At 43.1% G+C, this 23,531-nt stretch overlaps 1 protein-coding gene across 1 annotated transcript in view; it reads right to left on the bottom strand.

Moving 5' to 3' along the window:
* The window catches only part of LOC115098648 (guanine nucleotide-binding protein G(i) subunit alpha-1), a 235,577-nt gene that overhangs the window by 117,569 nt on the left and 94,477 nt on the right, over positions 1–23,531 (bottom strand). The window contains exons 3-4 of the mRNA XM_029615409.1: positions 18,334–18,376; positions 18,104–18,245 (exon numbers count right to left, since the gene is read on the bottom strand). Coding sequence (XP_029471269.1) covers positions 18,104–18,245; positions 18,334–18,376 — 185 coding nt within the window. The remainder of the gene's footprint in view (positions 1–18,103; positions 18,246–18,333; positions 18,377–23,531) is intronic.

Genomic DNA, 23,531 nt, shown 5'->3' with positions numbered 1-23,531 from the left:
CTTTACAAATGTCCAGAATAGGTACAGAGCGAAGGTGAGCTACTGAAGTTGACATTGCTCTGACTGAGTGTGCCTTTACTCGCCCTTGAAGAGTAAGGCCTGCTTTTTTATAACAAAATTGTATGCAGTCTGCTAGCCAGTTTGACAGAGTATGCTTACCCACTGCTTTACCTGGTTTGTTTGGATCACAGGATACAAACAGCTGACTGGATTTCCTTTGGGCTGTTGTGCGGTTTAAATAGAAGGATAATGCACGCTTGCAGTCCAAAGTGTGTAAGGCTCTTTCACCCTGATGGGAATGAGGCCTAGGAAAGAATGTTGGTAAAACTATGGATTGGTTCAAGTGAAATTCCGTAACAACTTTAGGAAGGAATTTTGGATGTGTACGGAGGACTACCCTGTCATGTAGGAACTTCGTAAAAGGTTCGTATGTGACTAGCGCTTGTAGTTCGCTGACCCGCCTAGCTGAAGTAATGGCTATGAGAAATACCGTTTTCCAAGTAAGGTATTTAAGGTCACAGGTATTTATGGGTTCAAATGGAGAACGCATAAGCCTAGTTAATACTACGTTCAGATCCCATTGTATACTCGGGGAATGAACTGGAGGTTTAATGTGAGTGAGGCCTCTCATGAATCGACTCACGAGAGGCTGTGTAGAAATGGGTGCATCTCCCAGTTTGTTATGGTAAGCTGAGATTGCACTTAAGTGTACTCTTACAGATGATGTCTTAAGACCAGAGTCTGAGAGATGGTAAAGGTAATCTAGTAGCGAGGTAGTGGGGCAAGTGAAAGGATCTAAATCCTTGTTAATGCACCACAGAGTAAACCGTTTCCATTTGTAGGAATAATTCTTTCTAGTGGAAGGTTTACGTGAAGCTATCAGCACTTGAGATATAGTGGTTGGAAGGTTGAGTGGTTGTAAGATCAAGCTTTCAACATCCATGCTGTCAGGGACAGGGACTGAAGGTTGGGATGGCGCAACTGGCCCTGTTCCTGAGTTATGAGATTGGGAGCTACTCCCAGGCGAATTGGATCCCTGACTGAGAGATCTAGCAGTGTGGGGAACCATACTTGTCGAGGCCAATATGGGGCTATGAGTATCATAGTCCCTTTGTCCTGTTGTAGCTTCACTAGTGTTTTGGTTATGAGTGGTATCGGTGGATACGCGTATAACAGGCCTGAATTCCAATGGCGAGCAAAGGCGTCCCTTGGTGGGCTGTTCTGCTGCCAGAGGAGAGAGCAGTAATTGTTCACTTTGTAGTTCAGATGGGACGCAAAGAGATCTATTGTTGGTTGACCCCAGCGTTGAAATATCTTGGTTGCTATCGTTGGGACAAGAGACCACTCGTGTGGTTGGAAGTGACGGCTGAGGCGATCCGCTACTGTGTTGTGGATGCCTGCTAGGTAGGTGGCCCGTAACAGAATTGAGTGTGCTAGGGCCCAGTCCCAAATTTGAGCTGCTTCCTGACAAAGGAGGTACGACCCTGTGCCCCCTTGTTTGTTGATGTACCACATGGCTACTGTGTTGTCCGTTTGGATCAGAACAGTCTTGTGTGAAAGGCAGTCCTTGAACGCATGTAGAGCATAGCGTATAGCTCGAAGCTCCAGAAAGTTTATTTGAAAGGAGGCTTCTTGCTTTGTCCATGTGCCTTGTGTCTTTAGGTGAGCAATGTGCGCTCCCCACCCTAAGGTGGACGCATCTGTAGTTAAAGTCACTTGTGGAACTGGTTGCTGGAAAAGTAGGCCTTTTAGCAAGTTGATTGTGGATGTCCACCAAAGAAGAGCAGATCTTAGATCTTGTGTTATATGAATGGGCGTGGACAATGGTTGAATGGCTTGAATCCATTGAGATTTGAGTGTCCATTGTGTTAGGCGCATGGTGAGCCTGGCCATGGGAGTGACATGAACCGTTGAGGCCATGTGTCCGAGTAGGGTGAGGCACTGATGAGCTGTAACTCGAGACTGATTGCGAACAGAGTGCGCTAGGAGAACGAGCGCTTGAGCACGGTCTCTTGGAAGAAAGGCTTTTGCTGTGATGGTATTGAGATCTGCACCTATGAACTGCAACTGGTGAGATGGTATGAGATGGGATTTCTCGTAGTTGATGAGAAACCCCAAGGGAGTGAAGCAACTTTATTGTGAGATGGAGAGAAGAGAGAGCTCCGCTTTGTGTTTGACTGCTGATGAGCCAATCGTCCAAGTAAGGAAACACATGTACTCTTTGCTTGTGCAGATGTGCCACCGCTACTGCAAGACACTTTGTGAACACTCGAGGTGCTGAGGCTAGGCCGAAAGGCAGTACCCGGTATTGGAAGTGTTGACCTTCCACCAGAAATCGCAGGTACTGTCGATGAGGAGGAAAAATGGGAATGTGAGCGTAAGCATCTTGAAGATCCAGAGAGCAGAGCCAATCTCCTTTTTGAAGAAGAGCCTAATGATACCATCCTGAATTTTTCTTTTTTGAGAAATTTGTTGAGATTTCTGAGATCCAGGATGGGACGTAGGCCCCCGGTTTTCTTTGGAATGAGGAAATATCGGGAGTAGAATCCTCTGCCCCACTGAGGCCTGGGAACTCTTTCTATGGCCCTGGCAGTCAGAAGGGTGGATAATTCTGTTTGTAGAATTGTGGAGTGATGAGACACTGTCCAAGATGGGATAGGAGGATTTTCGTTTGGTACAGTGAGGAAATCCAAGCGTTACCCTTGAGTTGTAATTGAGAGTACCCATTGGTCTGTCGTGATGGAGGTCCAAATTTGATGGTAATGAGATATTCGGCCTCCTACGGGTAATTGTGGACAAGGATTTTGGGAATGGCTCTTGCTCTCTGGTTGGATTTCAAAATCCAGAAGTGGACGCTGCAGGTGGAGGCTGCTGAGGCCTAGCAGGTCTTTGGCGAGGTTGTGACCGTTGAGTAGGCCGTTGCTGTTGTCTGGGTCTGGCTGCTGGAGGATAATATCGCCTAGGGCGATAATATGGTTGTCTTGGTTCCCTTCTTGGAAGTCTCCAAGAAGGTTGCTCTTGAGGCAGCTGAGACAGCTGTTTAAGGGTCTCAGTGTGGTCCTTGATTGTTGCCACTGCCTCTTTGACTTTATCACCAAAGAGGTTTTCCCCCAGGCAAGGCAGATCTGCCAAGCGCTCTTGTACCTCTGGTCTCAGCTCCGATGATTTCAACCAGGCCCACCTTCTAGCAGTGATTCCTGACGCTGATAACCGGGAGGCTGTCTCAAAGGAATCATATGTGGCCCTTACCTCGTGTTTTCCCGCCTCTAGGCCTTTGTGCACGAGTCTTAGCAATCCATCTTGAAGTTGGTCAGGCAATTGGTGTGAAAGTGTTTCAACCTGTTTCCACAGGTCTCGCTGGTACTGATTCATGAAAAGCTGGTAAGAATTTATTCTGGATACCAGCAAGGCAGCTTGGAAGATTTTCCGTCCAAGATTGTCTAGGAACCGGTTATCTTTCCCAGGAGGTGTGGAGGCATGCTGTTTCAACCTCTTGGCCTTCTTCTGGGCCGATTCGACCACCACTGATTGATGTGGTAGCTGAGTTTTCTGAAACCCTGGGATGGGCTGAACCAGATAAGTGGCATCAGCACGCTTGTTGACTGCCGCCACAGACCCAGGGTGCTCCCACATCCTGTACATCAATTCTTGTAAGACTTCGTGAACTGGAATGGCAAGAATTTCCTTAGGAGGATCTACAAATTGAAGTACCTCCAAGGTTTTTTGTCTGCTGTCTATCTCTGAGAGGAGGGAGAAAGGGATTGTTTCAGACATTTCCTTTATAAAATTTGAAAATGAAAGATCCTCCGGTGGTGATTTTCTCCTGTCCTCTGGTTGTGATGGCTCAGAGAGGATATCCTCTTCAGATGAAAATTCTGAGTCACTAGTGTCCAGAGGATGCCCTGTTGGCCTAGGAGGCTTAGATGGGATCTCAGAGACTGGTGTTTGTGGTCTGATGGGTGGTATGACACCTGATGGACCTGGCATTGGTTCCTGATATTGACCAGAACCAAGATCTTGTGGTGGAGAGGAGAAGGCATGGATAAGTGTGTCCAATCTGTCCATCAAAGGCTGAAATATGGACGAATCATGAGGTGGCATCGATTGTGCCATTGGGGTCGGTGGCCGCATTGGAATCGATGGAATGTGAGGCATCGGCATGGACGGCATCGCTGGTTGCCGCATAGACTGCATCAGTGCTGGAACCGGCGTTATCGATGATTGCGGTGATTTCCTCGGCATCGGCATCAAGGGTACTGGCAATGGAATCGGCGATCTTATTGCGATCGGTGTCGATGGCAGAACCGGTGTAGCAGGTCGTGGCATCGCTTCGACGAAGGCATCCTTGACCGCTTGGCGTATATAAACGTCAAGTTCCGCCCGCATGGATGATGTGAACAGAGCACCCATGGGGGGAGGCGGTGGTGGCGACATCAGCACATCCTCAGAGCCCTGAGGAGGCACGGTTCCTTCCGCGGGAATCGGCGAGGATCGCCTTGTCGATGGTTCGGAAGCCGTACTCTGGAGCCGGGATTTCTTAACCGGTGCCCCGTCTTCCGTCGATGGCTCGCCGGGTATCGGTGTAGCGGATGCCGTATGCGGCCTACGATGCCGATGGCGATGTTTGTCTTTTTCGCGGGCTCTCTCACTGCCCGATGTTGACGCCTTGGACGATGGCGAGGGGGAGGAAAATGGAGCGTCTCCCGACTCACCTGAATGACGTTTTTTCAGGACGACTTTCCTAATCGACCCAGCCGGAGACGATTGTGTGGAAGTAGGTGGAGCAGTAACCAGTTGTATTTTGAATAACTGGTCCATTTTGTCGAGCCGCAGACGTCGACCTTTCGAGGTCATCGTGGCACATAAGGGACAATTCTTCACGTCATGCCCTTCACCAAGGCAGAGGACACAGTCCTGGTGAGGGTCTGTGATGGACATATTCCTTGTGCATTTTGGGCATTTTTTAAAACCTGTAGCCATTCTGTAGCCGGACAGCCGTTGACGGCCTATGACTCAGGTAAAAAATTTGTAGAAACGGAACGGAACCGCGTAATCGGTAAAAACTTACCGCGATGTCTAAACTAAGGGAGACCCTTTGCGGTTGAAGTTTTTAGAGTTTTCCGTGAGGAAAAAGTTGTGGAGAATCCCACAGGACTCCTAATATCCGCGAGGCTAACTGCTTCGCGGAAAAAAGAAGACTAAAGGGAGACCCCTGTGGCAGGGAATATCATAGCATGCTGGGCATGCTCAGTAGGCACTCTGGTGCCAGTCAAAAGTTTCATAGAAACTTTTACAGAAGTTTTCCGTACATAGGGCTCCATTACTGATGTCACCCATATGTGAGGACTAGCATCTTGCTTGTCCTGGGATAATAGAAGGACTAGGGGGCACTCCATGAAGTTAGCAAGTAGCACATTTAAGACTAATCTGAGAAAATTCTTTTACTCAACTCACAATTAAGCGCTGAAATTTGTTGCCAGAGAGAATATGGTTAGTGCAGTTAGTGTAACTGGGTTTAAAAAAGTTTTGGATAAGTTCCTGAAGGAGAAATCCATTAACTGCTATTAATCAAGCTGATTTAGGAAATGGGCTCTGCTATTACTGGCATCAGTAGCATGGGATCTTCTTAGTGTTTAGGTACTTGCCAGGTTCTTGTGGCCTGGTTTGACCTCTGTTGGAAACAGGATGCTGGGCTTGATGGACCTTGGTCTGACCCAGAATGGCATTATCTTATGTTCGAAACTCGTTGAAAATACAATGTACCCCTGGTGCACAGAGATCCGATATAATCAAAGTCCATTGGTTTGCGAATAACTGCAGTCAACCCCCCACTGGGGAATCGTCATCAAGGGGCGGGGGAGGCTGGCTCATGCTCCTTGGCTGCCAGTCAAAATCACGTGACTGAGTTCTGCAGCAGGGCTGGGGGTCGGACAAGGCGTGTGAGTTTGTCACATCCTCGGTGTTGCCAGAGGCCGTTGAGGTCTCACTGTAGGTACCGCTGGGTACTTGCGCGGTCAGTAAAAAGGCCACCTTAGATACTGCTTGGGCTTCTTGGGAGGCCGGCTATCTGAAGTACTGGCTAACAACTGCTGAAGGGTGTCATCATAGTCCTTCAGTTTCACCACTGCCTCTTTAATCCTGTCCCCAAACAGGTTTTCAATGGTAGAAAGAAAATCTGCCAGGGGATCCTGGACCTCTGGGTGCAGATTGGAGGCATGCAACCAAGCCGTACAGCGAGCCCCAGTGCCTGCTGCGGCAATTCTCATGGCCGTCTCGAACACGTCATTCGCAAAGTGAACCGCATGTTTATCACACTCTAGGCCCTGCTGCACTACACTCTGAAATTCCTCCTGGATTTGCTGCAGGAACGTTCCCCCAACTCCCGGGCCTGTTTCCAGAGGTTCCTTGAGTACCGACCCATATAGAGTTGGTATCAAGCAATCCTGACCACTAACATAGCGCCTTGAAACACCCGGCGTCTGAGAGCATCCAGAGCCCTATGTTTTTGGCCCAGGGAGGCTGAGGTGTGAGTGCGAAGCCTCTTCGTCTTCAAGGCCCATTCCACCACAACCAATTGGTGGGGGAGCTGTTGCCACTCTAACCCAGTGGTAGGATGGGCCAGATAAACTGCATCTGTTTTGCGGTTCACCAGAGGAACAGATATGGGGCGCTCCAGAGTCAGGCTACCAGCTCCTTAAAGATGTCATGGACTGGGACAACCACCACCTCCTTCGGAGCATCCAGGAATTGCAAGATCTCCAACACCTTGTGCCGAGAGTCCTGCTCCGTTAACAGCTGGAAAGGCACAGACTGCCATGAACATAAGAATATGCCATACTGGGTCAGACCAAGGGTCCATCAAGCCCAGCATCCTGTTTCCAACAGTGGCCAATCCAAGCCATAAGAACCTGGCAAGTACCCAAAAACTAAGACTATTCCATGTTACTGTTGCTAGTAATAGCAGTGGCTATTTTCTAAGTCAACTTAATTAATAGCAGGTAATGGACTTCTCCAAGAACTTATCCAATCCTTTTTTTAAACACAGCTATACTAACTGCACTAACCACATCCTCTGGCAACAACCCTGTACAAATCAGATGGCAAAACAGCCTTTGACGCCGTTGCCCATCATTGGGACAAGGGTCTTCTGTATGCGTATCCTCCCATTCCCTTAGATGCTAAGACTCTCTTGAAGCTTTGCGAGGACAGTTTAGTTTAGTTTATTGTATTTCTATACCGTCACATCAGACATGCCTTCACAACGGTTTACAGGGTTTAAAACATATAATAAATACAATACATTTATAAAAAGTAATAACTGTTAAGTATGAAATAAGTTAGTTATTAAAAGCAGTAAAAGTAAAATAGGTTAATTAAAATGTAAGATTAAAACAAATAATCAAAATCACAAAAACAGCAGACAAACCATAAAAGACTCAGCCCAATTAATTCAACAATGCTGGTATAGAAGGTGTTTCTTATTCATATCTTACTACAGTCTTCATTATTTGGTGTTCGATGTTAAAAGCTCATATTCGGTAAAAGCACATTTAAATAGCCAAGTCTTGAGGTCAGTTTTAAATTGTTTTTTTTCAGTACATAACCTCAGAGACGTTGGTAAGGAGTTCCACAGTTTTGCTCCAGCAACAGACAATACGCGTTCCCTCACTTGTGTAAGCCTTGCCGATTTAATATTGGGAATTGATAACAAGCCCTTATTAGCCGATCTCAGGTCTCTCTGAGGTATGTGCAGGCGTAGAGATGTATTCAGCCATTCCGTTCGCTCCCCATGTACAACATTTTGAATTAAACAGGCCACTTTATATTGTACACGATATTGGATTGGAAGCCAATGAAACTTGATCAGAGTGGGGGTAATATGGTCACATATCCGTTTACCAGACAGAACGCGTGCTGCTGCGTTCTGCAAGACCTGTAGTGGTCTAATATTTGAAAGAGGTAGGCCAAGTAATAGAGAGTTACAATAGTCGAGGTTCGCAAAAATCAGGGTCTGTAAAACAGATCTAAAATCTTTAAAATCTAAGAACGGCTTTAACTTTCTTAAAGTTAATAGTTTGAAATAACCATCTTTCAATTTGGTGGCAATATGCTTTTTAAAAGAGAATTCTGTGTCTATAATAATTCCTAAGTCACGGGTGTAAAACACAGGACTTATTTTAGTATTAGCATTTAACATCAAATCTGGAATATTTTTAACATGACACTTGCGTTCAAGAAGCACAATTCCAGTTTTGTCCATATTCAGAACTAAACGCAAGTGTTGAAGTGATTGTTTTAAAGATAAAATATACATTTTAACGATTTCTAACGTGGCCTCTACTGAATTTTCAATAGGTACTAAAAACTGAATATAGTCAGCATACAAATAAAATGTTAATCCAAGTCCATTTAAAAAATGACATATAGGTAAAACATAAATATTAAAAAGTGTGGCTGATAATGTAGATCCCTGCGGAACACCAGTCTGAAAAACGAATTTTTCAGAGGTAGCATTATTAATTTTTACACAAAAAGACCTATTATTAAGAAAAGATGCAAACCAGTGAAATACCGTGCCTCCTATGCCAATTTCAGTAAGCCGTTTCAATAAAACCCCATGATCCACAGTATCAAAGGCAGAAGACAAATCTAAAAGTACCAGGGGGGCTATGATCCTCAAAGCACCTCAAAGCACCAGGGGGGGCTATGATCCTCAAAGCACCTCATTGAACAAGACAGGTCTGGTTTCCACTCCTACAGGAGATGGCCATACAGAGACCAATCAGTCTGGGGACTTCTCCAGTTCTCATCACACAAGATCAAGGCAAGCTGTGGCATCCCAACCTCCAGGTCCTGTAACTCACAGCCTGGATTTTGAGAGATTAATCCTGTAGCTGCTTGATTTTTAGAGGTTGTGTCTCAGGTCCTGATGGCTTCTAGAAAGCCTTCCACTAGAAAGTCCTGTGGACTGAAGTGGAGGATGTTTTCTGTGTGGTTTGAGTAGAAGGCCCTAGATCCGTCCTTCTGCCCCACACAAAAACTGTGTGACTATCTTCTACATCTATCAGAAGCTGGCTTAAAGATCAACTCCGTTAGAGTTCATCTCCGTGCAGCTGGCGCATACCACCAAGGTGTAAATGGTACGTCCATATCTGTACAGTCTATAGTTATACGTTTCATGCAGGGCCTGCTTCAGTTGAAGCCTCCCCTAAAGCCTCCCGCTGTATTTTGGTACCTCAATGTGGTGGTCTGCCCTTCAGAACTGTTTGAGGTATAGAACCCAACGCTTCCCACCTAGGGCCCGTTGTTTTGGGTTAAAGCTGTCTCCCCTTCTGTTACCAGCAGCACTGGTGGTGTTGTGCCCGTTGGCACCTGGCTGGGTGTCTGTTGGACCCCTTTGTGTTCGGGAGCAGCCTGTAGCTTGGGATTCAATCGTGTGAGGAACATAAGAAATTGCCATGCTGGTGCATCCTTAAAAAACTTAAGCCACTCCTCCACGCCCAGGATTTCCGACTGGTCCTGCAGACAACCCTCCTTGCTAAACTCGACTACTGCAACATACTCCTATTAGGCCTTCCCTACTCCACCATTAAACCCCTACAAATCCTACAGAATGTTATGGCAAGAATCATAACTAACACCCGTAAATCTGATCACATAACCCCTATACTTAAGGAGTTACACTGGCTACCGATCCCCTACCGCATCCAATACAAAGCCCTCACCATCCTTCACAATGCCCTCCACAAACATAAGGCTGCATGGTTCAACAACATTCCTCACTTCCGTACCTCTAATCGCCCCACGAGAACCGCCCTTGCAGGCACCATGTACACTCCACCCCTCAAAACTGCGCACCTCACCAGCACCAGAGAAAGGGCTTTCACCATTGCCGGCCCTACACTCTGGAACTCACTTCCCCCCCACCTACGTCTTGAACCCTCCTTGCAAACCTTCAAAAAAGGCATCAAGACATGGCTCTTCAGGCAAGCCTACCCAGATTTCAACCAGACATAGCTCTGTGTCCCCGTCCCCCCCGTCCTCCTCTTGGAATTTAGCCAACCCCCCTCTTCAGTTGACCCCTCCCCTCCCCTCTTCTCACCTCCCCCCACCCTCCCTTGTCCCTCCCCCTGCCACTTACCCTCCCAGTTTCCCCCAGCCCCTTCCCCTCCCTTCCCTACGTAAAGAACTCTTGTAAATGCTGTAAACTATCTTGCGATATTTTGTCTTTGTTACTTCTTCGTTCAATTAGAGTTCCTATTTCATTTCGTTCTGCTGCCCTATCCTTTCCAGCTGCTCTCGCCCCTACCCCCCGTTACTCCCTGCTCTCGCCTGCTCCCTTTCCTCCCCCTCCGTGTTCATTGTATTTTCTGCCTGCCTAAGTTTTTTGTAAACCGGCCTGATGTGTTCTACGAAGGTCGGTATATTAAAAGTGTTAAATAAATAAATAAGGGTCCATCAAGCCCAGCATCCTGTTTCCAACAGAGGTCAAACCAGGTCACAAGAACCTGGCAATTACCCAAACACCAAGAAAATCCCATGCTGCTGATGCAATTAATAGCAGTGGCTATTCCCTAAGTAAACATGATTAATAGCAGTTAATGGACTTCTCCTCCAAGAAATTTTCCAAACCTTTTTTGAACCTAGCTACACTAACTGCATTAACCACATCCTCTGGCAACAAATTCCAGAGCTTAATTGTGCGTTGAGTGAAAGACTTTTCTCCAATTAGTCTTAAATGTGCTACTTGCTAACTTCATGGAATGCCCCCTAGTCCTTCTATTATCTGAAAAAGTAAATAACCGATTCACATCTACTCGTTCAAGACCTCTCCTGATCTTAAAGACCTCTATCATATCCCCCCTCAGCCCTCTCTTCTCCAAGCTGAACAGCCCTAACGGCTTCATCCTTTCCTCATAGGGGAGCTGTTCCATTCCCTTTAACATTTTGGTTACCCTTCTCTGTACCTTCTCCCTTGTGCTATATCTTTTTTGAGATGCAGCAACCAGAATTGTACACAGTATTCAAGGTGCACAGAGGCATTATGACATTTTCCGTTTTATTAACCATTCCCTTCCTAATAATTCCTAACATTCAGGCCGATACAGTAAAGTGCGGCCGCGGTTACCCTGCTTCTAACCCGCTTTCTACTCACAATTTGGCCGTGTTAGTCCTACCTGCGATTCACTATCCCTTTTAACCCATCCTTACCGCCTCTTTAAATCTACGGGTAACCCTTTCTTCTGCCCGCGACATGTATATGAGATGTAAACTATCGGATTAGCTATTCCCTCCCATACAGTAACACGCGCCCCGATTATCGCTTTTTAAACCTGCAGTTTTGCCGCGCGTTTAACCTGCTAATTTACCTCCTACCCCTACCCCTGCGTTAGTGTGGAGCGTCAGGCAAGTCGAGACGAAATTTCACGGGCCACGAAGCAGCCCCAGCCAGCCCCACTTCACTGCCTGACCCCCTAACTCCCCGGGACAAGACCGAAGTGAATCGGGCAAACTTTCCGCCAGCCCCCGCTCACCTGCCCTGGCCGCGTCCATCTCCGGCGCTGACAGATCCGGAGCAGCCCCAGTCCTCTCTCCCCTCCTCCCGGGGGCAGCCGGCGGCGAGGGCGGCTTCAGCAGCCCGGGGTGGATCGGGCGCTCCCCATGGCTCCCTATTCTCTAAAACGTAATGAGTGCACGCCGTGACCTGAGCGCCGGACGTCCGAGGTCACGGCGTGGCCCGTGAAATTTAGTCTCGGCTTGCCTGACTCTCCACACTAACGCAGGGGTAGGGGTAGCCGTTAAATTAGCAGGTTAAAAGCGCGGCAAAACTGCAGGTTTAAAAAGCGATAATCGGGGCGCGCGTTACTGTGTGGGAGGGAATAGCGGGGCTGGCTGGGGCTGCTCCGGAGCTGTCAGCGCGGGAGATGGACGCGGCCAGAGCAGGTGAGCGGGGGCTGGTGGAAAGTTTGGGGGGAGTTAGGGGGTCACAGTTAGGGGGTCAGTCAGCCCTTCTCCTGTATCCACTTCCTGGTACCTGTCATTTCAAATGTCATTTGAAATGACAGGTACCAGCGCACCCAGGATACTGTATAGGCGCTGTATAGCGCCTATACAGTAAAATGGATTGCGCTTCCTGGACGCACGTTGGACGCGGCTTGCATTTGCATGCCATTTAAAAACAGTATCGAGCGGTATGTGTTTCAAACTGTGCGTGCGGCAAATGCGGGTGCGCCCGACACTAACGCACCTTACTGTATCGGCCCGATTGTTTGCTTTTTTGACTGCTGCAGCACACTGAGCCGAAGATTTTAAAGTATTATCCACTATGATGCCTAGATCTTTTTCCTGGGTTGTAGCTCCTAATATGGAACCTAACATCGTGTAACTACAGGAAGGGTTATTTTTCCCTATATGCAACACCTTGCAATTGTCCACATTAAATTTCATCTGCCATTTGGATGCCCAATTTCCAAACTTGAAAGGTCCTCCTGTAATGTATCACAATCCAAAAGATCTTCATTCAAAAATTGGAAGAAGGATCCAACAGAAGAAAATAGGATAAAGCATAAACATTGGCAAGTTAAATGTAAGACATTGATAAGACAGGCTAAGAGAGAATTTGAAAAGAAGTTGGCTGTAGAGGCAAAAACTCACAGTAAAAACTTTTTAAAATATATCCGAAGCAGAAAGCCTGTGAGGGAGTCAGTTGGACCGTTAGATGATCGAGGGGTTAAAGGGGCACTTAGATAAGATAAGGCCATCGCGGAAAGATTAAATGATTTCTCTGCTTCTGAATTTACTGAAGAGAATGTTGGGGAGATACCCATACTGGAGAAGGTTTTCATGGGTAATGATTTAGATGGACTGAACCAAATCTGGACCGGATGGTATACACCCCAGGGTTCTGAAGTAACTCAAAAATGAAATTTCAGATTAGTAAAAATTTGTAACCTATCATTAAAATCATCCATTGTACCTGAAGACTGGAGGGTGGCTAATGTAACCCCAACATTTAAAAAGGACTCCAGAGGCGATCTGGAAAGCTACAGACCAGTTAGCCTGACTTCAGTGCCAGGAAAAATAATGGAAATATCAAAATCAGAGAACATATAGAAAGACATGGTTTTGCTTCACTTTTTTGAAGGAGTTAACATGTAGATAAAGGTGAACTGGTAGATGTAATATATTTGGATTTTCAGGTGGCATTTGATAAAGTTCCTCATGAGAGGCTTCTAGGAAAAGTAAAAAGTCATGGGATAGGTGGCGATGTCATTTCCTGGATTATAAACTGGCTAAAAGACAGGAAACAGAGAGTAGGATTAAATGGACGGTAGAGGGACTAGGGGACACTCCATGAGGTTGGCATGGGGCACATTTGGAACTAATCGGAGGGGGTTCTTTTTTACTCAGCGCACGGTTGGACTCTGGAGTTTGTTGCCAGAGAATGTGGTTAGTGCAGTTAGTATAGCTGTGTTTGAAGGGGGATTGGATAAGTTCTTGGAGGAGAAGTCCATTACCTGCTATTAAGTTCACTTAGAGAATAGCCACTGCCATTAGCAATGGTTACATGGAATAGACTTAGTTTTTGGGTACTTGCCAGGTTCTTATGGCCTGGATTGGCCACTGTTGGAAACAGGATGCTGGGCTTGATGGACCCTTGGTCTGACCCAGTATGGCATTTTCTTATGTTCTTATGTTCTCAGTGGAAGGGAGTGGACAGTGGAGTGCCTCAGGGATCTGTATTGGGACCCTTACTTTTCAATATATTTATAAATGATCTGGAAAGAAATACGATGAGTGAGGTAATCAAATTTGCAGATGATACAAAATTATTCAGAGTAGTTAAATCACAAGGAAATAGTGATAGATTGCAGGAAGACCGTGTGAGACTGGAAAATTGGGCATCCAAATGGCTGATAAAAATCTAATGTGGATAAGTGCAAGATGCTACATATAGGGACAAAAACTTACATCAATACAATAATAAAAGAGGGCTACTTCAAACTACAAGTCCTCAAAAAAATCAAACCCCTACTACTCATTCAAGATTATCGATCTGTACTCCAGGTCCTCATTTTCTCCAAACTCTACTATTGTAATTCCATTCTCCTTGGGCTCCCAACCTTCCACCCTCAAACCCCTCCAACTACTGCAAAATGCGGCAGCCAGATCACTCACAAACAGCAAGAGCTCCACACACATCACCCCCATACTAAAAAAACCTCCACTGGCTCCCCATAACCCACAGAATTCAATACAAAGCCCTTATCCTCATGCACAAATCCATCAACAACGAAAAGATGGACTGGCTAAAGGACACCCTTCATCCATACACCTCTCAAAGAAACCTGCGATCCAAAAATACTGGACTACTTACCATCCCCTCCAACAAACAGGCTCACCTCACCTCAACGCGAGAGCGCGTAATACCTACAGTACCTGAATGTAAACCGATGTGATCTCAGATCGAATGTCGGTATATAAAAATAAATAAATAAATACATGCCCTTAGTGATATTTTTTAACTTTGCAAGCTATGTTAGGACTGAAAGGGCTTCACTGCCATGCAGTATACTAACTGTGCATGACCAAAGGGGCTTCTAACCCTTTGTAGCCCGTTAGTAAATGTTCCATCCTTAGCACTGCTGGACGATGCCACACCTCATGTGCCTGATTAATGTGATGTCCATGGTGAATACCAATTGCAAATAAGAAACTATTATTTTATGAACCTATTCAGCAAATTTCCAGTTAATGCCAAAATTTAAAGTATGTATTTTAGGGGCTTTTTTTTTTTAAAGCTAGCATTGCTTATTTGTCTGATCATGTAAGTATTCCATATAAAAATTATGATTATAATACTATATGTGTATATATTGCAGCAAGCAATTTTGTTACCATACGATTTCCTGCCACACTTTTGTATATTGATTTCTTTGGGGGGGGGGGGGTATAATGTGGCTGGGTTTGCCTTGTGAGTGCTTGATTATAGTCACTTAGCAAGCATGCAGAATAAAACTGAAAATTACTGGAAGCCATACTAGGAATAGCTGTGTCTTTAAAATAAAGGTTGTCTCAGTAGAGTGAATGTGTGTAAGTAAATATTGCTGGAACCTGGACAATTATACAAGAAGCATGCATGGCACATATATTGTTCTGATTAAATAGATTCTACACAAAATAACTACTTTGTGACTTATGAATACTGTTTTCAGCTATATGTAAATAGTTTTCCTTGTTTTTTGTTCTCATTCCTAAAAACCTTTCAAGCCTCTTATCTTCTCCCATTTCCTCCTCCCCTGTTTTATTGTAACTTTTTTGCTTCTTGTCACCTGTTAAATGTTCTAGGTTATCACCCCCTTGTTTCCTGTAAACCGGCATGATGTGATCCTATCATGAATGCCGGTATAAAAAAGCTTTAAATAAAATAAATAAATAAAATATATGCAATAGAAGTGAATGTTCTTAACTTTATGACATCCTTGTATTACTATTTAAACCATTTAAAATTCATAACTGTATGAAATAGACTGAAAATGAACTGTGTAGAATAGCTCTTCTTGGATCTGTAGATAACATGTTTTCCCTGTGTACTTAGGAGAAAAACTAATGAATAAATAGGTAATGTTTTGGAAGTAAATTTTTCCATTGTAAGTACTCTTGAGACCTGATGTAACAAGTCCTTAGTCATGACAGATCTGTGGTAGCTTTGTACAGCAGAAATGTTCAATTATTGTTCAAGAACAACAAATGTGTGTTTTTCAGGATATCTAGACAGAGTATGTCAATTAGTATGTAATTATATTTCCATAATTAAAAATATATTTAGATAGTAGCATATAGAGTTGATGGCAGCAGAAAAAGACCATCCTGTCTGCCCAGTTATTCCTGTCCATATTGCAAGGATATATCCAAGCTGTAGAATGTGATTATTTATAAACTACTTATCCAGGACAGCTTTTGTCTTCTCATTTGGTCTCCAGCATCTAAGGCAGAAGATGATACATGATCTGCCACACAGTTCAGACCCAGCATCCCTTTCTTCCCATGTCTATCCACAATCTTAAGAACATACGATTTGCCATACTGGGTCAGACCAAAGGTTCATCAAGCCCAGTATCCTGCTTCCAACAGTGGCCAAGCCAGGTCACTGGCAGGATCCCAAGGGGTAGATATATTCTAAGTTGCTTATCCCAAGAATAAGCAAGTAGATTTCTGCAATTATACCTTAATAATGGTCCAGGAACTTGTCCAAACCTTTTTTTAAACACAGCTACACTAATAGCTTTCACCACATCCTCTGGAAATGAATTCCAGAGCTTAATTATGTCGAGTGAAAATATATATATATTTTCTCTTATTCGTTTTAAATGTATTACCTACTAACTGTGTCTTCCCAGTCTTCATACTTTTCGAAAGAGTAAACAACTGATTAACATTTACTCGTTCCATTCCACTTTGTAATAATTTAAATAGTTAATCATATTAGTATGGCCATTACTCTATCATCCTGCTTCCTAGGTCCCTTGCATAGCCTGCCAGACACTCCCATCTATGTGACTGCCTTATTGTCCTCTTGGACTTCTTTTTATTACTACATTTGCAACTTAGTACTACTACTTAAATTATAGTGCTAGTAGACATAATGCAGCACTGTATAAATACACATTAAGAGACAGTACCTTCTCTATACAACTTACAGTCTATTCAAGACACAGACAAATAAGAATTAGGGAGTTTAACATATTATGGAAAATGGTTACAGCTAACAAGGGTATGATCAGGAGAACTAGGGGTTAAAAGGAGCCTCAAAAAGATGAGTTTTTAGTTTGGATTTGAAGGAGGCCAGAGAGGGAGCATGACAGACTTAATTATAATCCAGATGTTCTTAGAGGTCTACAAAATCATGAAAGGACTTGAAAAAGTTAATATAAATCAGTTATTTACTCTCAGATAATAGGACTACTAGGGGACACTCCATGAAGTTAGCAAGTAGCTCATTTAAAACAAATCGAAGTTAATTCTTTTTCACTCAGCGCATAGTTAAGCTCTGGAATTTGTTGTCAGAGGTTGTGGTTACGGCAATTAGTGTAACTGGGTATAAAAAGGGTTTGGATAAGTTCGTAGAGGAAAAATCCATAAGCTGCTATTAATTAATAAGCAATAGTAGCTTGAGATCTATTTAATGTTTGGGTACTTGCAATGTACTTGTGACTTGGATTGGCCACTGTTGGACACAGGATGCTGGGCTTGATGGTCCCTTGGTGTGACCCAGTATGGCATATCTAAGTTCTTATGTACTGATGGAAAGCAGAGTCTGGAGTTGACAATGGAGGAGACTGGCATATAAATAAAAGTATGTCTGCGAGACAGAATTAAACTAGAAGCGAGGTCTATCATTGCAGCCTACCCCAAATAACTACCAATTTTGTGATTTCTCATCCTCTGAATTTGCTTTTCTAATAATATTCCTGGTCATCTGTATTCAACTCTTAATATTTATACTCCTACCCCTTCCCTTAGGTCTTTTGGAACATAACTTTTAAATGTTTCTTCTCACAAAATGTTTTAGTTCACTGAAACTAGAGCTGGGGCCTTTTATGTAGCTGCCTTTATGATCTGGAATGCCCTCCTTGTGGAGGTATAATCCCAGACTTGCTAACTTGACTTTTCAGAATCAAGTCAAATCTTGGTTATTTAAACTTATTTTCTAATCGTTTCATTTTAATTATTTCACGGTATATTGGATTTTTGTTATTTTTAATTTATTTTAATTATATTTTGTTACATTGATTTGCTATGCTGTACTCCACCAAGATTGTTTTTATGAATTGGTGGAATATAAATGAATTTAAATAAAGTTAAATAAATGCATAATTTGCTTTCCCTGCTCTTTTTCACCATGGCTAAATGTAAGCATATTGTGAAACAAAACATGCAGTTTGTGGTGCTAAAGGTAGGGAAATTTTCAGCCTAGAGAATACAAATATATTTGAAAACTATTCTCAAAAGAGCTTACAATGCCATATCTTATGTAGAATTAAAATGCCAATACAAGAGGTTAGTCTAGATGTTCATCTCATCATGCTCTCTCAATACTCACAGCTCTTGCTGGATCACCAAAGTCTATCTTCAGTCTTCCCATTGCTCTAATAATAGCAATGATAGACTGTATAGTGTTGCTGTAGACAACAGCTTTATACTGTTTACATTCTTCTTCTGAATAACCAGCTTCATGGATAATCCTAAAAAGGGAAAAACAATGAAATTGGATGCCTGCAAAATTCAGCATATATTCATTTTTTTCACGACTTCTGAAATTTTCAAACTTACTTCATTTGTTTTACAATTGTGCTTTTCCCTGATTCACCAGCTCCTGGAAAGAAGAAAGAATTCATGAACATAGTGCCTCTCAAACACTGTTTAACTATTCCCCATTTTTCCCAATTTAAAATTTTAGCTGGATCCATATGAGAAGTTGCACTAGTATTGATTCATAATGGACCTGATTTTCAAAACCATATATGCACATAAAACTCAAATCTTATGCACATAAATGACTACAAAATAATTTAGGACTCAGTGCGCATAAAAGTATACGTGTAACCCAATTTTGCGCATTCTTTTACGTGCACTGGAGTTAGGCGTTCTGGGCAGCAAAGTTTGGGACTTAAGTTCACCTACACAAGTTATTTCTTGACAGAACAGGCACAACTTTCTGTGGATGAGGTTTTAGGCATGCCAAGCCACTTGTATGTTAATTTTTAAAGCAAACATTTATTTAAAATATATTTATTATGCTTATCCATAAATGCTAAGCAGGTAACACACACACCCACCCCAGAACAATATAAAACTGTTTACCAGTGACACTGAACATAACCAAATATTTAGTTTTAGACATTCTTCACTCCGCTGGGAGCAATAACAGTGAAGGAGCTCTGGAGCCACATGCAGCAGCCAAGATAATGGAACCAACTGTCCACACCACACAGACTTCTCACTTCCCCTGCACTTGTATATTGGGGGAGCTAGTCTATTGTGATACGTTCATGAGTGTCTGTCTCCTTTCTCCCTTTGTTTTCAAATTTAGAAGACAGATTGGTAGGGCTTTCAGTGCTTCCATAACTCTTCTTTTGGCCATATGAATTCTCTCCATGACTGCACTGTGGTAATGTAGGTGTGCCTTCAGCTTGAAAAGGTTGGGAAACACTGATTTATGGGAGGATTCACATGTTCCAGGATACATAAGTAAACATTTTAAATGCAGTGAACCTCTCAACTTTCTGGAGCGCTACCTTAAAATAATATCTACTTCCAGAAACCCTTAGGCTTCTGTATCAAAGTGCTTAAAAAAAAAAACTGCTTTGCATACCTTAATAGCAAAACATTTTCCATGCAATGTTGTATTAGTTGATCAGCTTTGCAAAAAGCAATATATTGAACCTTTATTACTAAGACCCCCTAGTTTTATGCAGTAAAGTCTATGGAAATCTATAGCTAAAAATTTAAATTCTGCAGTACACCTTTGACAACCTGTGTACATGTTTTATGCTAACAGTGAAACTATTGTACATGGGAAAAAAAAGTTTCTTTTACAAACTAGATTATGAGAAAGTAAAACCAACTGCTGTATTTCTTAGATGACAGAAGCTCAATGACATGACCTGTATTGCATGCATCAGAATATCTGGAAACTTTTCCAGAAAAAGCTTTTAAGCATGCATGAAACAAGCCTTGCCTGATGCTAAATCAGCTGCCACTCAGTTAAATTGCTTAGCAAAGTCAGGAAATAAATTCTCAACAAGGAAGAAGGGAGGGTTGTGTGAACGTTACAGGTACGTAATCTTCTCTGATCACAAGCAGACTTAATAGGAGTAAAAACATGACCTAGTTAGCTAAAGCTTGAAAACAAAGAAATTTGAATTTAACAGAATCAAATTTTACTAAACATAACATTTTATTTGAAGTCAATATGTATATACATAATCATATTTTGAATAAAGAATCTATACTATGTAAATTATATATTAACATTTATTTATTTATTTTATTTATTTAATTTCTTTTCCTATACCGATGCTCAAGACTAGGTCTTATCGTACCGGTTTACAATGTAACTGAGGGGAAACCAATTAACATCAAGGTAGAAAGTAAAGTTACATTAAACAGGGAGCATAAAACCTGGGCAATGGAAGATCCATTAAACCATATTGAAACATCTTAAATATACTTTGCATATATAAACAATAAAAAAAAATTCATATAAACCCCATGTATTTGGCATTTTTTCGAATATGGAAGGTTCACGTCTTTTTGAACGCATGTTGGCGACCAAGCGGTCACTGTATAAGATCATTGATTTAGCAATTCGGTTTGAGCTGTGGGGAAATGTTTATACACTGGCATAATAGTTGATATGTGGATATCTCGAATCCATATAGTGATAGCTGCTAGAATAAGGAGTTGAGAATTAAGGCGTATTCAGATCACCAGCAGCAAATGAAGAGATTCACTTCTCAATTATCACTAACAAATAAGATCAGTTGATTAAATGAACATTCTCCAGAAAAGCAGCAACTTGAGACCCCCCTGAAGAAGCCATATAGGCGAAAAAATAGGGCCCATTGTTGGGGCAATATTAACTGTCTCCGTATGTGTGAGGTTATATATGGGGATAGTGGAAATTTTCAGGCGTCGTTCTTCACTTTCGCAGTTGTAGTGAATGTGATGCAATAGTATATGTATGTGGTATAACAGTTTGTTATTTTTAACTGCATGTGTGTGAATGGTATGAATGAATGAGGGGATACATGGGGTTTATATTAATTCTTATATTTTGCATATATATTAATATATGTGTATTTCAGATGTGTCAGTATGTGATTTAAGATATGGTAATAAGTAATTTACACAGTATATAGATTCTTTATATATTTTCAGAATATAATTATGTATTTAACTTTATATATTAACTTAAAATAAAATGTTATTTTGTAGGGTATACTTTAATTGTTTTAAAATCAAATTTCTGTTTTCACGTATGAGTGCTAGGATTTGTTTTATACATCTACATCATACCATAAGTTAGCTAAACGCCATACAACAATACAATCGATGGAAAAAAAAACCCATCAGATACCTTTAGTTACTTTTTCTTGTGGTGATAGGAAGGGGTGTTCATTCAGAGCTACATGAGGATTTTATATCCCCTTCATCTCATTTAGCTCAATCGCTGCAGAGACTGTCCTTGGCCAGAGGCCATGCACTATGGCTTCTTCTACAACAGTCAATCATGGGCCTGAAGTCCAACCACTAGGTATCACTGTTGTGCAACAAATGGGACTCCCTCCCCACCAGGGGCTGTGAAAGATACCTCCGCAGAATTTCCAGCCAGCCTGAAGAGCAGGGCCCGGGCACCGAACTCAGGTCCTCCCATAAAGTAATGTATTGCACAACCACTAAGCCGTTAAACAAGCTGGGGAGGTAGTGAGGTGGAAGAGCGAAAAGGTCTTGGCCCAGCAATTTCCACCTGCTCTTTTGGAGGTTAGGCTTAAATAGGAACTAGGGGATTTTTTCCCTATTTTATAGACCGATAAAACAGGAGGGTAGGCTATCTAAGAAAGCCGTGAGGGCAACAAAATTGGTTAGACGCCAAGGAGTTGTCCATTTGAAAACTTTAATTGCAGACGTATTCTTTATATATTGTGCCAGACTCAGGCCAAGTTTCACCCGCACACGGGGCTGCCTCAGGGGCTAAAATATAAAAACAAACACAACCCTGCATGGCTCAAGGAAATGCCGCGTTTCCGTACCTCCAATCGTCCATCCAGAGCCACCCTTGCGGGCACCCTACATATCCCACTCCTTAAAACAGCACACCTCTCCATTACAAGAGAAAGAGCTTTTACCATAGCTGGCCCTACCTTATGGAACTCACTCCCCATGTCCCTCCGCCTTGAACCCTCCTTACCCAACTTCAAGAAAGGCATCAAAACCTGGCTTTTCTTACAGGCCTACCCAGATGCCAATCAAACCTAATCCCTTTATTGCCGCCTCCCAATCTCCTCCTACTCTGCTACCTGCTAATCAATGATGCATCTTATGGTAATGTTGACTATGTAATTATTGAAATGTTATATTTATTTTAATGCTGTTAATGCAGTTCCTATATATTCTTTCTCCCTTTACGCTTTACAACCTATGTTCTTCACGCTTCTTATGCGCTCGCTTTCACCTTCCCCCCTCCTCTCCCTTTTCCATTCCTGCTCCCCTTCCCCTCTCCCTGTTATTTGTAATTTCTTTTTCCTTGCTACAAAGTTGATTGTAAACCGGCATATGTCCTATGAATGTCTGTATATTTTAAAAGCCCTTAAATAAATTAATAAATAATAAAATAAATAGCAAATACAACTCACAATACAGGACATGCAAGAACATAATTTAAAATCATAATTAATTATATATACATACATATATAATGGTAACATACAATGAGGCAACTTCTTTGAATCACATACATCTGCAATATGTAGTGGAAAAGCATAAATCAAAGAGCAAAGAGGTGGCATGATATATGATTTTACCTGTATGCAGTATAGCTTATAATGTGTATGAGTATGATCTCACAACGAACTTGTCTGCTGGTCTCTAAAAGTGTGCATGTAAAAAATAAAAAAACCAGTATTTAAAAATCAAAATTTTGCTAATGACAAAATACTAAGTAAAAGCAATTAAAAAGAAAAAGAAAAGTAAAGGGTACATATTGGTATGGTACCACTTACCGTATTTTTCGCTCCATAAGACGCACTTTTTTTCCCCAAAGGTGGGGGGAAAATGTATGTGCGTCTTATGGAGCGAATATAAAAAAAAAACCAAACAAAAATCTAACAAACACCCCCCCCCCCCCCGACTCCCCCAAGACCTGCCGAATTAATTTCCTGCAACCCCCCACCCTCCTGACCCCCCAAGACCTGCCAAACGTCCCTGGTGGTCCAGCGGGGGTCCAGGAGCGGTCCGGGAACGATCTCCTGGGCGTGAGCCGTCGGCTGCCAGTAAACAAAATGGCGCCGACGGCCCTATGCCCTCACTATGTCACTGAGACCGACCGCTGCTATTGGTCGGTCTCAGTGACATAGTGAGGGCATAGGGCCGTCGGCGCCATTTTGTTTACTGGCAGCCGACGGCCCTATGCCCTCACTATGTCACTGAGACCGACCAATAGCAGCGATCGGTCTCAGTGACATAGTGAGGGCATAGGGCCGTCGGCTGCCAGTAAACAAAATGGCGCCGACGGCCCTATGCCCTCACTATGTCACTGAGACCGACCAATAGCAGCGGTCGGTCTCAGTGACATAGTGAGGGCATAGGGCCGTCGGCGCCATTTTGTTTACTGGCAGCCGACGGCTCACGCCCAGGAGATCGTTCCCGGACCGCTCCTGGACCCCCGCTGGACCACCAGGGACGTTTGGCAGGTCTTGGGGGGGTCAGGAGGGTGGGGGGTTGCAGGAAATTAATTCGGCAGGTCTTGG

The sequence above is a fragment of the Rhinatrema bivittatum genome, chromosome 9, assembly GCF_901001135.1.
Source record: "Rhinatrema bivittatum chromosome 9, aRhiBiv1.1, whole genome shotgun sequence".
NCBI lineage: Eukaryota > Metazoa > Chordata > Amphibia > Gymnophiona > Rhinatrematidae > Rhinatrema > Rhinatrema bivittatum.
The sequence above is the reverse complement of the archived record's forward strand: the minus strand, read 5'-3'. Positions and strand labels throughout refer to the sequence as shown.